Here is a 16660-nt window from a genome sequence, read left to right on the forward strand (position 1 = left end):
CATCTTGCTTGCAAGTGGGAGTGAACTCAATCCAGAACTGAATGGCCTCAGCTTCCATGAGCTATTGGGACACTTAAAGTGCAATCCATCAAGATACTGGGCGCCTTTGACTTCTAATGCAGTCAGCTGCTACCCAGCAGGACAAGGATTATAATGCCCAGCAAAAGACAGTTTAACTCTGTAATGACTTACAAATGATGCAGAAAACACCCTTCATCCAATTTGCTAGTACTTCAAATACACAACGCCACTGCATCTGGCAAAAGAACTATAGCCCATTCTTGTACACCATGACCTTCAATAATTTATTTTCATCCTTTGCATTAGTCCCATTGTGATAATCTTAACATTAAAAATGTACAGGTTTAATGTGCAAGACAACCAGTACCTTCAAACACAAGCGAAACCCTTCACATACTCTTATTGACAAGACATAACCATAGAACAATGCTAATATTTTAGCAAAATATATTCGTGGGTTCTTCAAGCAGAAGAAAATGCTCACAGCTAAAAGACCATTTAAATAATCCTCAATTCACAAGAAACAAGATTATCTGCATGGGAAGCTAACCATGCATTTCCTAGCAATTCGAAGTCTTCCTGGTGTAACTTATTTCATTACTGTGCAGCTGATGATTTAAAATCCCAAGTTTCTTATGGACCAAATGAGCAAAGCCTTCACACACAGATTTCACATTTCTGTTGGCCAGGGTTCTGTATGCTGTGGGCAGCTGGAAGCAAGATTCAGATCCTGCATGTGTACTTCAGCAGTGTAGTTTTAAGAGCGATAATTTTTATGCTCAGGAGCCCACCAGTTCAGCTCTAATGAAAAAAATCAAGCTTGCTGTATTATAGAAATCTTTGACATCTAAAAATAAGCAAAAAAATTCAGAAGAAATGTTCATTTTCCTTCTAGTCTACAACCTACATGTATGTACAGTACTAATAGCTTGCTTATTTCAGATACTGCCTAGTGCTGGGACTCAATACTTTACTTACAATAAGTAGTTCTATACATATTTTTAATATTTTTAGCATGAAATCAGTGAGGACAGAGCAACTTAACATACGACAAGACATACAAAATTAGTGCAATAGATTTGTATATGTATAGTATCTGCATGATATAATTAAATGTGCAGGTAACATTTTCTAGTTCTAGGCTGTATTTAATGAGATTTTTAAGGTTGGCACAAAGTAAAAACTTATTTCTTCAATACTTGTGTGCAAAGTCATGCTTAATCCTAGCTTATCTAGGATATTCAGAGAGCCTCATCTTTCCAGTAACGATTACCTGTGTTAATCAACCAACTTCAGCAAGGGCTTTCATTATCCCTCCTGGATGCAGTCCCCTCCCCATGAGGATGGCCATACAGTCATCAGCACCTTCTCCACCAGTTACAGCACTCCCTTTACACAGACTTTTTTGATAGAGTACATTTTTGCACCCACAGCTACAGAAGCAGCTTTTTATAGCAAAAAACCCACAAAACCCTAAACACAGCATTTTTATGTGCAGCATTTCCTTTTGAAAGAGATTAATAAAAAAACCACACAGATCATTCCTGGCTTGCTTGCAAGCTGAGTGAGAAATAGAGGGAGAAAGCTTTTAGTCCTCCCAAGGAGGTGAAGGTATTCCCCCCTTAGGCTGAAGGTAATTTCACTGTAGAGAGCTTTAGAGGTTGAGAAGCCCTGGCATCACCTATCCTACAGCTTACCTCTTAAATTTAGGTTGGGGAAGGGAGTACCATTACAGCAGCCATCCTACACAGAGCCAGGAGAAGAGATGACAAGTTATGGGGAAATTCAGATAGAAGAGCCCAGGGTGGTATCACACCTGCTCCTTGCTTGTGTTGTGCCCACAGTGTAATGTCTCTGAGCCCACTTGACTATTTGTGACCCACCTGACATCCATTCTCAAATGTCCCTGCTAAATGGAACAAGATTGAAGCTCTCTTGTTTCACCCTGCCCCTCTCCCCCTGGGCTAACTGGGGTCCAAGGGCAGCTGAGTTAAGGAATTAATTGCCCTTACACTGGTCAGTATCACTGAGGCAGTTAACATTTAAATAGTGTGTCAATAAAAGTCTTTCACATTAAAGGGAAGTAGACTTGGTCATGCATCCAAACAAAATCAACAGGTTGAATCAGCTTTGGGAAATGCACTTGATAAAAATGTCCCTTACACAAGCTTTGGTATGGACTGCAGTCTATAGATATGGTATATTAAGAGGAACGGGAATTCCCCTCACAGTGATATGCATGCACAAAGGGTTCTTGGTAGGTGAAATTCCTTCCGGCCATTTTGTGGAAATGAAGGAATGGGACAAGAAGAGGGAATGGTTGAGGTAGAGCATGTTGGACTTCATCGCAGTGTGGCATGAAGGTGCACTGGCAAAATAAACTGTCCCCTCTACTCAAAAACATGCCCAGAGTGCAGAGACTGGGCATGCTTAAAGAGTTGCTTAGGATTTGTGTTGCGAGGGTGAATGTCACCTTCAGTGGTGTGCACACAGCCACACAAGGACACACGCGTGGAGAGAGATCCACACGAAGGAGCCGGTCCAGGAGCCATCCACGAAGCTCTTAACTAATGAGTGGCATGGGTCTTCATGTGGAAGTGGTAATCCTCCTGCTCTGGGAAGTGCTGGCCACACACTGAGCAAGTGCAGCCCTTCTCCTTGCTGTGTGTGCGGCGCACGTGGCTGTCGTGGGCTGCGTGGGAGGCGAAGGCTTTGCCACAGTGCTTGCACTTGAAGGGCTTCTCACCAGAGTGCTGGCGGATGTGAGTGCGAAGGATGCTGCTTGCTGTGAATGCCTGAAAGAACAGGGGTGGGAAAGACAGAAAAAATTGAGAGTAAATCTATTTTCACCTACGTAATCCCCTGGGTCAGCTAACCCAGACCTCACCAGGAGCACTGTACCCTGATAGTAGGACCCTCAAATAACACACGTCCTCAGATAACTGGAGATAAACCAAAACTTCCCAGCAATGAGAGAACAGAATTCAACAGCTACCCCACTCAGCTGTAGAGTTATGGTTGAGTCCATGAAGTTAGATGAACCTCAGAGTAAGATCTCTGACCAGAGAATACAGTAACTAACTTCTACATATCAAAGGATAATAAATCAATACTCTGCTAATTAGCTTTGCAGTTCTTTTATGTTTGGGAGAAACAACGCAGTTTAATTTTCAGAATTAAGCCCTTTCATGCTCATATAATCTGCTTTGAGATTCAGCTGATGTAATTCATCCATGCAGTCAGCCCAGCATTCATCTTCTCAGGTTTCATCTACCAACTCTACCATACTGTACACCCTTTCAGTCAGACACCTCAGCCTGTTTGTTTTCCCCCCTCATGGGTAGCAGAATGTGTACAATTACACTTTGTCCATGTTTATTTTGGGCAGAAACCCTCTCACCAAGACTCGAGCAAAGTTGCCCTTGTTTCCCATTTTTTTTTCACTATTTGCAGACCATTCACACACACACAAAATAATCTTAATGAAGTTATGTTGCTGAACCAACACAAGTTTTCCCAGCAAAGAGCAATACATCTCAGATAACTTTTCACTAAGAACCTTTGAGCAAAACTAGATTCACATAAAGAAGTCACTGGAGATATTTATGAATAGGGACTAAGTGTGCTTGAGGGCCAGACAGTGATCTTGGCCCAACACTTTTCCTTCAATCTCATGATTTGACTGAGCTAATGAGCAAAGGGGCAGGGAGAGTAAAGCTGCCCTGGAGCACAGTCACTAATACAGGTACAAGAAGCAAAGAAGACTTGTGACTGCATAGAAGGAGCAGGTGAAGATGCTTTAAAATACCCCTTGGTTTCCCAGATGCAGAAATGATGGCTATATCCCAGAATAGCTGGAGCCTGAGGACTAGTGGATTGATCTGATCCAGTCTGCAATAGCCCTACCAGAATGGCTGGTCAAGGGTCACACATATCCTAGAGATCTGTTCAGAGCAACCTGTAAAGCTTTGACATCTCTTGCTGTGATTTAAAGATTGAAAGATGATCATATTTTATCATAAACTCTGCCTACAAGCATTCAGGATATCTGGGTGAGAAAAAAACTGTCATAACTGAAAAGAGCTTCTTCTAAGGTTCTTTCCTACAGGGCACACAAGTTCTGTGCTAGACCAGCCAAAAAAACCCCACATTTATTTCTCAAAAATCAGGAGCACCTTACATTCTTATGGTGCTTCCCAATTGCATGGAAACACCATGGCAACCCTACCAATATTCATCCAGCCTGTACATCCACTCCCCATCTGCTGGGAGAGCTGGCACTGCTCTCACAGGAATAAATCCCCTGAGTCATCCTTTCCATGAAGGGTAGCAACAGATGAGCACATTTTGATTGTTGCTATGTGGCTCTATCAATCCATGGTTCTTTTTTTCAAATGAACTTCCATGCCAGTTGCACATCAATTATTCTGTTACTTCAAGGCAATATCGTGGATGTTCAGCTTATGGGCTGTTCAGTGCATTCTAGAAGTGGTGTCAGGAATATAAAAAACTACCTTTCTGATGAAAAAATTGGACTATTAGCTCTTGTTTCCTTCCTTGGATGGCATTTGAAATTATCTCAAGCTTTAGACCAAGCTAGGCTGAAACACCCAATTTTTAATGAGTGTTTAATTCCAAATCAGAATCCAGACCCTTTATCTTCAGTCTCAGCCAGTCCTGTCACTTCAGCTCACAACTGCCCAGAATATATACTTATTCATCAGGTTTTCAATGGAAATAAAGGCATTTTCTTGAAAGAAAGCACAGAAATGAAACAAAAATTGAAATAGGAGACAATAGAGCATGGAAAGAATCAGCCACTCCCCAGGTGTGGTGTGATGCATCAGAGGATGGAGGGACAGGACAGGGCTTTGCTTTACCTTGTTGCAGTAGACACATTTGTAGGGGCGCTCCCCAGAGTGAACCCTCATGTGTTTGTTCAGGCTGGAGGACTGAGAAAAGCTCTTCCCACACACTGAGCACTAGGAATAATAAGGAAAAAAAAATAAATTAAAGGAAGCACAGAACAGCAGAGCTAAAAGTAAAAATTAGTCGTGTGGATGTGTGTATCTATTCTTTTGCGTGTATTTATGCATGTATTTATCTCTAATTATATTTGCATTATGTATATACAAAGCTTAAACCATAGCAATTTGAAAGTCAGAATTTTAATAGTTTAAAGAGCTTGTTTTAAAAAAAAAAAAAGAAAAAAAAGGGGGAAATTGCCAAAGCTTTTTAAAAATTATTTCATTAAAAATCATCTTTTTTCACAACATAAACAGAAAATATTGACTCTCAGTAACCAAAATCTGAAAATCTCTGTAAATCACTTATCTTCATAATGAAAATCAATCTTGGGGTTTTTTTCAATTTTTTCATAAAAGATAGCAACTTCAAAAAAACAAAAAAACCCCAAAAAAACCCAAAACACACACACACACAAAAGCCCCATAACAAAACCAAAGAAACCACCACAACAACAAAAACCAAACCAAACAAAACTAACAACAATTTAAAACTTTCTTTTTTTTTTTTTTTCCCCAGAAAAGGTGAGTCAGTCACAGCACTTAGCCCACAGCTTGATCTGTCAGAAGTGCCTCTCACTAGGAGTGAAATAAGCAGCATTTCATCCTCCAACTTAAGGAGCTGCAGCCTTCATGGTGTGTCATGGTGTGTTCTGAGGATGGCAGTATGAGGCAAAAATCCCAATTCAGAAGGAATTTGAGAGACTTGCACTGATTCAGTGCAATTTGCATGAACCCCAAAATAATTTTCCTGGTACAATAGCTTGAAATAAATTATTTTTGATTAGTTCAACCTAAACTAAGCAATGACTAATTTTGAAAGACTGTAATATTTTCTCCTGATACATTTTGTCTTTTTATTTTACATCTTTGCTTTTTTAGTTTGTCTGTTCTAATGTAGATGTAATATATTCAGAATAAGTTTATTTTCTTGCTGTTCTGAGATGTCTTTTGCATGCATTAAAAATCTACAAAAAAAAAGAAAGCAGAGAACTATTTTAATGGAATTAAGTCAATTCAAATTATTCTGACATTGTAATATTGCTGATTTAATTATAAAAGTTTTCCTGAAAAATTCACACTTGCAGGTGGATCTATAAAATGGTATTTGGAGGATTTTCAAGACTGATTACACTCTGCCATTTCAAGCTCTGGAACTTGCCCTTCTCTATCTGTTATGAAATGTCTGATTTTCCACTCCCAGTGGTTCTGGAGAAAAACAGAGCTATAGATAGAGGTTCAGTGGAGACGAGGCACCTCAGCAAGGATGTCTTTCTGTCAGCTGAAAATCTGCTCCATGTTGAGTGTAAAACTGTTTAAACTCCTATTTTGTGCAACAGACACAGACGTCTGCCAATTTTAAGACTGAACAGGAGAGCTGAGAGGGACATGGGACATCATCTCTCCTGACCACCTTCAAACACACACAAGTTAACAAATAACAAAACCTACAAACCAACACCCATAAAGCCCAAGATAAATAGTTTCTTTTCAAAGCCTTGTTGCTGAGACTCTGGGGTTCATTATATCAATATAAATCTATTTCTTTCTTTTTAACTGTGCTACACAAGACGAAGTCTTCCTGTACCAGCAGGGTGGTCCCAGGGAACTGGAGTAGGAAGAACACCAGCGTCTTACATCGTCAAAAAAAAAAGATTACTTAAGAGAGACCCAGGAGCAAGCTCACCTTGTGAGGTCTGTGCTTTTCGTGGACGTGGAGAATATGGATCCTCAGCCTGTCTCTTTTTTCAAAGGATCGGTTACAAAGCTGACAAGGAAATTTGCGGTCCCCCTGGTCCACGCAGCGAGTGTACTTGAGGTGCTTGTCCCGGTAGTACTTGTAGGCAAAAACCTTGCCGCAGCGCTCGCATTTAAAGCTCTCCTCGGCTTCTGTACAGCAGAAGGGAAAGTGCCACCTCCCCGTTACACCACAGAAAAAAGGGCTCGTTCCAAATCTGCTTCCTCGTCGCGACTGGTACCCAATTGTGAATTTTTAAGTCTTCAGGAGGGTAGTAATAAGAAATGGGCTCTGGCAATATCATTAGCAAAAAATACACATCTGATTCCTTGAGCATCTGCACTGCTCAACTTGTTTTCTAACGGAGGGGAACAAACTAGAGCACACAGCCTAAAAAAAATACTGGGTTTAGTTAGTGACTTCACCAAAGACAGGATTTCACCCTTTTATCCCCTATAAAAAGTGAACAGATGTGAAAAGCCAGCGCAGAGTGACACATAAAAGAATCTTCACCATTTGCAAAAATTGACAGGTAATTCTTATCAATATTGTCTGCAAATTTTACCTCCCATCCCAAAAAGAAAAATAAATTTGCACGCCTTTTCAATCCTTTTCAAAATACTATTGAAGAAAAATACGTTTATTTGGTTTTCTTTTGTATTTCAAACTGTTCTTAACAGCTTAATTAAGCAATAACACAGGAATTTTTTCAAATCTTAACACATGCTTTTCTGCATTTACTTATAGGAACCTTGGCTTAAACCTTAAAACGAAACGAACAATTTACTACCTTTCTGGACCAGGCGTTTTAAAGACAACAGCTACAAAAAAATTTCCATGACAAATTTTCATGCCAATTTCGCTTTTTTCCCTTACTGCTGCACCCAGCCGACCCCTCCCTCACCGGCTCCAGTTTTCCCTGCATTGGCACAAATCTGTTCTGTCCAGAAGTCTTGCTTATAGTAACATCATACTCTCTGATAATTATAAGCAAAACTACTCACGGAGTAAGTGCATGTGACATTTCTTCTGCAAACAGTATGAGAGTTATCGGATCAGAACGACTTCAGCCTGCCCCATTTACGGAGAGTATTAATTGCACGAGAAATATAATTAACAGTTGAATAAAACACCCCCGAAAACAGGAATGCCCTCAAAAAGAGCCCCTCTGTCCAAAACAAAAAATAAAAATAGAACTCTCCGTGGAAGAAGGGCGCTGAGGAGCAGCGGCAAGCCCACCCCCACCAGATGTTTTACAATCGTCAGATAAACACTTTTAACTCCCCGGGGAGACGTGAGCGAGGAGCAATCCCCGGCTCCCCTGTGCCGAGGGGATGCTGCTCTTTGGGGTGCTGGAGACTGCAAGGGAAGGGGGGGCGGCCGGCTGCGGGGGGAGGGAGGGCAAACCTCTGGGATTTGGGCTGCTGAACCCCCCAGGGCCATCCACTCCGCCACCGGCTCGCACAAGGGGCTGGGAAATGTTTTAAAGTAAAGTACAGCCGGAAAAGGGTGATACCCGAGTCCTTTTCCCTCCCTTCATGCGAATCTAATCCCAGCCAGACGCAGGTCCACGGCAATAAAGGGCAGTGCTGGCAGGCTCACCTTCGGGATGCTGCGGGGATTTCTTCCCCTCCGGCATGCCCTTCAGGCTGATGGGGATGCCCAGGAACTGCACGTAGCAATCGCCATACCACACCAGCAGCTCCTGCTTCGGCAAGATTTCCTTGCAGGTCTCGTAAAAGATTTGCCCTTGGCATTGGATAGCTGTCAAATTCTGCTCCTCGGGGAACCTGGCACAGTTCACCAAGGACATCCAGTTGCCAGAGGCGCCTTTCCCGTCTATAAAGTGGCTCAGGCGACCGTGCTCAAAGATCTGGAGAGAACGAGAACCGGATCAGGTTTGCCTGACCCTTCCTGCTCACTCCAATCCCACCACCCACCACGAGCCCACCTCTCCCTTAACAGGCTGAGGGAGAGAGGCGGCCGAAAGCCTCGTCCCGGCCCCGTTCATGGGGTGCAGAGGGAGGCCCGCGGTGCCTCCACTACCTCCCACCTCCCACATCAGCGAGTTGTCGTCGTAAGTCTTGATCTCGCTTGTGTTGACCACTTTGCCTTGGAAAGGGCCGAAGCGGATTCCTTTGGGGATGGGGTTCGTGCAGAAGACTCCGAGCTGAGACACCTCCCCGTACGCCACCCGCAGCACCGACAGTCCTGCGAGGGACAAGGCGGGCTGAAGGCGTCTGGGCCGCGGCCAGGCGCGGAGGGGGAGCAGGCATCTCAGGGCCCCTACCTTCAGGCAGCTTCAGCGAGTCCCTGTCGAGCAGCAGGGTGGAGGAAGAGTCCGCAGCACCTGTAGAAAAGGGACCCTTCTTCAGCCCGTCACTGGCCGTGCAGGTGCAGGGCAGCGGGGTCCTGCCTCCCCGGACACCGGCTGCAGCCCGAATTATTCCCCAGTTCTTACCCCGTGTGTGCTCTTTAGGCAAAAAATCGCGTGGAAGGGAAGCCCGACGTGCCCTGTGCCCTGTTACCCCTCTGGGGACTGTCCCCAAACCCCATCGCACAGCCCGCCGCAGCGCCCGACCTTCCGTCCCGTTCCCCTCCCGCTTCCCCTTGAGCACAGGCCGCAGCCCTCTTACCCGGGCTGGCGGGGGGCAACCGGAGCCCCGAGATAGCGTGGACGCTCCCGGCCGTCTGACTGCTCCGGAGCGCCCCGTACAGCACCGCGTTCAGCTCCTTCTCGGTGAAGTGGTACCTGTAGGTCTGCGCCGTACAGCCGCCGGCCCCGGGGCTGCCGGTAGCCCTGAGCTGGGGGCTGGGGTAGAGCGGCGGGGGCCAGCCCAGGCCCCCCACCCCTTGGGAAGAGTCGTCCCTGGGGGAGAAGGGGGTCGGCGGCGTGGGGTAGAGGGGCAAGGGGAGGCCGGCGAAAGGGTCGGCGGGCACGGGGAGCGGCTGGCTCAGGAAAGCGGGGACGCTGCTGCAGTTAAAGGGGGGCAGAGGCGGGGAGGAGGGGACCAGCCCTCCCAGGGATTTCAGGGGCTGAAAGAAGTCGGGGCCCGCCTCGAAGTACGGGGCAGCAGGGAAAAAAGAGGGGTAGTAGGCAGCTAGGCTTGCGGGGCTCATCCCCAGCGTCTCTCCGCCGTCTCCAGGGACCGAATCCCCGGCCAAGGATAACGCCATGCTGGGCAGGACTGGACCGGGACGGAGGGAGCTTCCTGGAAGCGGAGGGGAAGACAAGAGGGTGCAGTCGCCGCGGGGTTCCGCTGCGGGGAAGGATGGAGGCTCGGGAGACACCGCTCGCTGTCCTGCGTCTCCCGGCGCCGTCGGGGCGACCGGGAAGTCCGCCGGCTGCCCCCCGTGGCTATATGGGCCTGGGGAGGGGAGGGGGGAGAGGGCGGGAGCAGCCCGCCCCGAGGGTCGCTCAGCCCCCGGGGCGGGCTGGCAGGGGGGGCTGCCCCGATGGGCGACCCTACCCCGGGGCGGAGCCGCGTCTAATCGTGGAGCGGCTGGGCCGCCGCTCTCCACGTCGAGGCCGACGGCGTGGGGATCCCCAGTCTTCCGGACTCACTCCCCTTGCTGCCGGCTCTGCTCTCCGCCTCTCCGAGGCCCGACCGAAGGGCCCCGGCAGCGGTCCGGGCTCTGTCTCTCCTCCGAGCAGGAGCCCACGGTGCGGGAGCGATGCTCCTCAGGGATGAGCAGCTACTGCCGCAGGCGAGCGTCCTGTCTGAGGGCCTCCCTGCTCCCTAGCAGTAGCCACGGCCCCCGCGGAATGTCTCGGGGGCGTCAGGTATAGATTTTGGATGTGGAAACATCAAACCACGAAGCTTCAATAGCCTGAGCACACAGCAGCGTGCTCTCAGCTACTGTAACGTTCAGGGGCATTGTTGAGGTGATTTTGCTTCAGCTTGAGGCTGTCTGGTGGTTGCTTGGAAGGACACTGCACTCCTGATGGGAATTCCCAGGCTCCATGACCAAGGCTGTACCGGGACCTGCGCAGAACAGGACCGAGGGAAGATACCTGGCTCTTGCCCCTGTGGTGACTGACCCCCTCCCTCCGCATTCTTAGCAGCTGGATGGTGTGCACACTGGCCTGCAGACATCAAAGTGTGCAAGTATTACTGGCAGAAAAAACTGCAAGCACGCACCACAGAGAGTGCTTAACTCCAAAAAGAGGAAATCTAGTGTTTTCAGCGAAAAAGCAGTCGGCCTGTGGTTTGTGGTTTGATTTCTGGTCACAGCTGCAAGTAATTGTGCATAGGTAAAACAACATTTCTCTATAAAAGCTGATTTTAGGGCAGAGCTGGTTAAGGATCTTACTTGCACACTGATGTCATCCCTGCCAGGGACACTTAACCGTGTGACATTGCCAGTTGCCTTAATTGCAATCATGAGTGCTACCTGTACTGTTATTGCTCTTATTACTATCAAGCTTCTTTATACCCTTATCTAGGAATATCTGAATAGAGTTAGATCTAACATCACAACTATTCGTGAATATCTAGGTGCTTAATAAATGTACATCTATTGGTAATAATGATGTTTAAATTGGTTTAATCTCCTTCCTACTAGACCCCAGTGAGTACTTTTTTCTGGACAATGGTTTAGTATTGCACATATACCCACTCTAACTACTTGGGCAGAAGTAGGGTGGTTGAATCTGGGTCTTGCACTACGTTTATAATTACTTATTTGGAAGACAACACAGCCTCAGCAGCCTGAACCTTTAGGGTACTCATGTTATGACAGCCCTTTGCAGAGATGATGGGTGATCTTTCTGCAGTTTCATCCTGGTTCTTGTGGGGTTTCTCCTTCTTCTAATCTCCAGGTGGTTCCATGCTGCAATTGCTATCAAAAGTGGATCTGGGAGAGGCTGCAGGATCCCAGGAACCCTGATACAAACTTTGCTGTTGCTGGATGTTAACTGTTCTGGTGCAGGGAGGTGAAGAATTCCTTAGTCCAGGGCAAAACCTCATGGCAGGCAGGGCATGAGTAAGATGAGTTACTGCAAACCCTCTCTGGGTAGCTCATCTTCTGCCAGTGTCCAGCCTGGGTGACACCACAGCACATGCAGGGGTAGAGGGAAGGGATGGAGTGGTCTGTGCTGAACTTGGGGGTTTGCACCCATGGGTCCCTCTCAGAGGATGGCAGCACAGGACTTCCTGAGGAGCAACAGAGCACAGGCCAGAGTTCACACAGACACAGTGGGAATGGGGAACAAACACAGTCAGGTCTGACTCCTGGAGGCTCAGATGCCATTTGGGTGGTTACGGTGTGCTATAAAAATTAATTAACATAGCTGCATGTGATCATCTTCTGTAGAACATCGCCTTCATCCCGAAGAAGGGATGTTTCAGGAATCACTTGAAGCAGCATCAGACAGAGTCACCGTGGTTCCTGACACCGTGGGTGACCGCACTTGACCGGAGGTGGAGAACCATCCTCCAAGTCCTCAGTTCTTATCTGCCCTCACTCAAGTGCTCCTAAACAGAGACTTTGGGAAAGAATCACCGGCTGCCTGGGGGAATGAAGGAGTTCAAACCACAGGACCTCAGGCAATTGCAGTTCCTACCGGTAATTTGGTACCTCCCCCCATTTTATTTTTTCTTCACTCAGGACACAAACAATAAGGCAGCAAACACAACACTACTGAGGGAGACCCAGCACTGATCCAGGATCTTCCAGCTCCTAAGACCCCTTCCCTAGCCACCCCAGCGCAGCTTTGTCCCCAGACTTGAGTTTAAACATTTATGCACTATGCAGTAAATGTACTGGTCTAATTCTCCTCCCTGCAGCCACATTCTCCATCCTAACCTTCGTTTGCAAGACAAAAGTGCTGAATACACCAGCGACAGCCAATATGCACAGGAAGCTTAGGGAGAAGGTAGGAATGCAGCCCTCTGAAACTTGCTTCAGGTTGTCCCTTAGCTTAAACATCCTGATTTTTTTTTTTTTTTTTTTTTTTTTTTTTTTTTTTTTTTTTTTTTACTTTCTCTGTGTTGTTTCAAATCTCTGTTATTTGTAAGACAAAACTGATGTTGTATTGCTTTAGGAAACAGTTTCAGATGGGCAGTTTAACAGGATTTTATTGATGCAGCACCAATATCATAAAAGTAGTACCAGAGTTTATCGGGTTTATAGGAATAAGATTTTGAGCTTTCATTACACAGAAAAGTTTGAGTTACTGCTAGAAATAATATATTGCCAGATAACATGGAACAGAAAAAGTGTCACAGAACAGAAAGAGGGAGAGGGTCTTGTGAAGGAGATATGCTCATATTGGAGATTCTGGAGAAATTAAGACAAGCAAAAAAAAAAAAAGTGAGATTTAAAAAGTCTCATCATTAGTCAAATTATACATGCCCAGAAACAAAAATATTCTTCTAGAAGTCTGATGACACAGAGCCCAGGACAAAAAAAAGATTTGAAGCACCTTGGTCACTATATTGCAGATAATCTTCAAAGGATTTCACCCCTGAAGAGTTTCGATGCATTTATTCCACTAAAAAAGTCTCTTACCTCAGGCAGCCTCATGCAGGCCAGTCCTGAGGGCAGCCAGAGGACAAGAAGTGCACCCACACCAACAGGATGCTCCAGCCTTTAGGAACTGTTAGTAATCCTGCTGCCAAAACAAACCAGAGGTTGCTTTTTTTTTTTTTTTTTTTTTTTTTTTTTTTTTTTTTTTTTTTCTTGACAGGAGAGAAGCTCTCTAAGAATAAAATCAGTTTAGAGGTGCTCATCCTGACATGTGCTTTTAGCCTGGCCAGGGATATAGCTTGTCTCTTCTGTCTGTGAAAAAGGGACAAACAGAAACGTCAATTAATTTAGAGGGGAAACCTCCTGCTCACATATACTCAGTTCAGCCTGGTGCCCCTTGGTGTGGAGCATTCTTGCTACCAGCAGCAAGGAGGGAATAATCAGTACCTGAAGGGGCCTACAGAAAAGCTGGGGAGGGACTTTTTATAAGATCATGCTGTGATAGAGGAAGGGGTAATAGCTTTAAACTGGAAGAGGGTAGGTTTAGAGCAGCTACAAGGAAGAAATTCTTTTCCCTTAGGGTGGTGAGACACTGGAAGAGATTGCCCAGAGAAGTTTTGGATGCCCCTTCCCTTGTGAAGCATTCAAGGCTGGGCTGGATGGGGCTTTGAGGCACCTGATCTAGTGGGAGGTGTCCCTGCCCATGCAGGGTAGTTGGAACTCGATGATCTTTAAGTTCCCTTCCAATCAAAACCATTCTATGATTCCATGAAAATTCACTCTGAAATTATGACTACAAAAAGGAAAGCCTTAAAATGAGCCCTGAGTTCTCCCTCACTGCCCAGCAGCCTCTGGTTGCCTCACCAGGAGTTGGTTCCATGGCTGCTGACATTCAGCACCTTGCTCAGTGGCATTTTACAGATGCCCCCAGGCCAGAGCCACCCTCACAGAACACAGGACTCTTGGCAGCCTCCCTCCTTTGCTCCCCACACCCCATCTGCTAATACAGACTCTTAAAAAAAAGGGAAATCACATGCTAAAATGTTTTAACTTTCCCTTTTGAGTATCAGCTGGATCTTACGATCTAGAGTTTAATGTCATCAGCTCAGTGACTTCACAAAAGCACTGATCTCATGTGACTTCACTGATCTCATCCCATTCCAAACACAATGAGAATAGACAAATAACTAAAATAACTGGAAAATATGTGTCCCAGAAAAAGTTGGACCAACACAATCCTGTTGTATAGCTGCAGTGCTCCCCTTTTGCTAAGGTGGGCCACTGAGTGGGCACACAAGTAAGGGCAGGAATATATATGTTGTTCTTGTTGTCTATCAAAGCACTTTGCCTGCAGTTTGCAGGGAGCTGAGTAAGTTACTCCAGCCAGGTTCACTGCTTCCAGCCTCCTGAGCAATTATCATGTGAAGTGATGAAATAAACTGTATCCTGAAACCACAGTGGGAGACCCACATTTTGAGCAAAAGGTGAGTCTCCTCACCTCTTCTGCAGGATCTTCTCAAGAATGTTTCACAGGAAGAAATCCCTGGGCACATGGAAGAAGCTGAAGCAACTCCACCTCTTCAGCATCTGTACAGGATGTCTCACTACTGAGTGGAGGTCTCAGTTTCCCCAGACTTCCCCACCTTCTTCATCCAATCCCATTGGAGAAGGGAGTTATTTGGGCATCCTTGGACACATGGACCTCTTGCAACACTGACAATCATACTGGCTGGACTTGACTTGTCCTGCCCAAGCACCTCTTGTGCACAAGCAGGATAGTAGATGATATGTATTTGTTTTACAGCCACATTTCCACTGGGTGTGCAAGCTGCAGAGTTAGCTGACATCTGTTCCCCCTTAATTCACCAAGTTCCTTGTACTACTTGGTTCTACTAATCAGCTTGATCAGGTTTAAATCCCTGCAAGTTGAGGCTATTCCTTTGCAACTGTGCATTTTCCTTTCTACCCTCTTCACATCTCTGGAAGTTAAAATTGTAGAGCTCAGCCTTAGCCTGATTTGGTCATTAATAGTACACCAGATGACTTTCAACAAGACAAGAGGACACAGTCTTAAGTTGTGCCAGGGGAGATTTAGGCTGGATATCAGAAAGAATTTTTTTACGGAGAGGGTGATCAGGCAATGGAATGGACTGCCCGGTGAGGTGGTGGATTCTCCATCCCTAGAGACATTTAAAAAGAGACTGGATGTGGCACTCAGTGCCATGGTCTAGCAACCGCACCAGTGGGTCAAGGGTTGGACTTGATGATCTCTGAGGTCCCTTCCAACCCAGCTAATTCTATGATTCTATGATTTTCTCAGGTTTTATCCTGCTTTACAGCCAAAACCATTTACCCATTCCATAGTCAGGAGCAATTTATTACTTACAGGGGGAGATCTTGCACATACTCTGGCAAACTCCTTTTCATCCCCCAAACTAGAAGTTTGGATCACCAGGTCTCCAGCTTCGGCCATTTACACCTTCTTATGTTCTGTAAATTATTATTTTTTATTTAAGCTTTTTTAATCAAATTGTTCCAATTAATCTGAGGTTTGATGAGCATGGGTCATATTTTGAGTGCCCCTATAATGTTCTACAGGTTTGGTTACAAATATATTACTGTAGGCACATTAGCAAAGGATTAGCCCTCCATCACATAAGGATTATTATTATTATATATGTGGAATTTCTGGAATACTCACAGCTCAGCCAGATCTTGCTGGCTATGAAACTGTTAAGGGGTGTTAGAAGCAGTCACTTTCTCCAGCCCAGGACCCTCCTGCCTGGGGAGTCCCTGCTCCCTCTGGGGATAGAGTTGCTGCTTTCCCATTTGCAGGTTTGCTCAGTAGCAAAGCTGAGCACAAATCCCAGGGACACAGACACAGGACATACACGAGGACACTGATACAGTGGCTTTTGGAAAGGACAGCAAAAGGTACTGCCTCTGGGGACAGTGGAGCTTCCTCTCATTGTCGGGGTCTAATTTTTTCTCTTTTAGAGGAAAAAAAAAAAAATCCAGTGAGAGGGAGCTTGTGTCACTTGGATCCTCAACCAGGGAGTACAAAGCTAAGACCTATCCATGACAAAGGGATAGAAGAGGTCTGCACGTGCCCACGAAGGCTTAATTCCCTCAAAACAACTGCATATATTTCATCTCCAAGGCAATTACCCACAACTGGAGATTGAAGGCAAGGAAACAGGATACACAAAGGGTCCCTCCTGGTCACAATGTCTAGCACCTTGCTTGCCAAGGTTGGGGTTATCAGCAGTGGTACCAAAGGAGACTTAAGACTGGATCCAGAGACAGGGAAGGGATGATGGGATCAGACACACCACCTGAATTTTTATTTGCTGGGGTGATTTTTCTAGCAGCTGAGAGATGTTTCAGGAGGCCAACCCAAACTGGC

The 16660-nt window shown here is 45.9% G+C and overlaps 1 protein-coding gene across 1 annotated transcript; it reads right to left on the reverse strand.

The window, feature by feature from the left end:
* Nucleotides 1-2588: 2588 nt before the first annotated feature.
* On the reverse strand, nt 2589-9960 carry PRDM14 (PR/SET domain 14). Its single transcript, XM_071738696.1, has 8 exons — nt 9677-9960; nt 9420-9595; nt 9074-9133; nt 8837-8994; nt 8386-8656; nt 6733-6935; nt 4902-5003; nt 2589-2816 (listed from the first exon to the last, which is right to left on the reverse strand). Exons 1-8 carry the CDS (start codon nt 9958-9960, stop codon nt 2589-2591), a joined length of 1482 nt encoding a protein of 493 aa, XP_071594797.1.
* Between the last annotated feature and the right edge of the window lie 6700 nt (nt 9961-16660).

This window comes from Heliangelus exortis, chromosome 2 (assembly GCF_036169615.1).
Source record: "Heliangelus exortis chromosome 2, bHelExo1.hap1, whole genome shotgun sequence".
NCBI classification, from domain to species: domain Eukaryota; kingdom Metazoa; phylum Chordata; class Aves; order Apodiformes; family Trochilidae; genus Heliangelus; species Heliangelus exortis.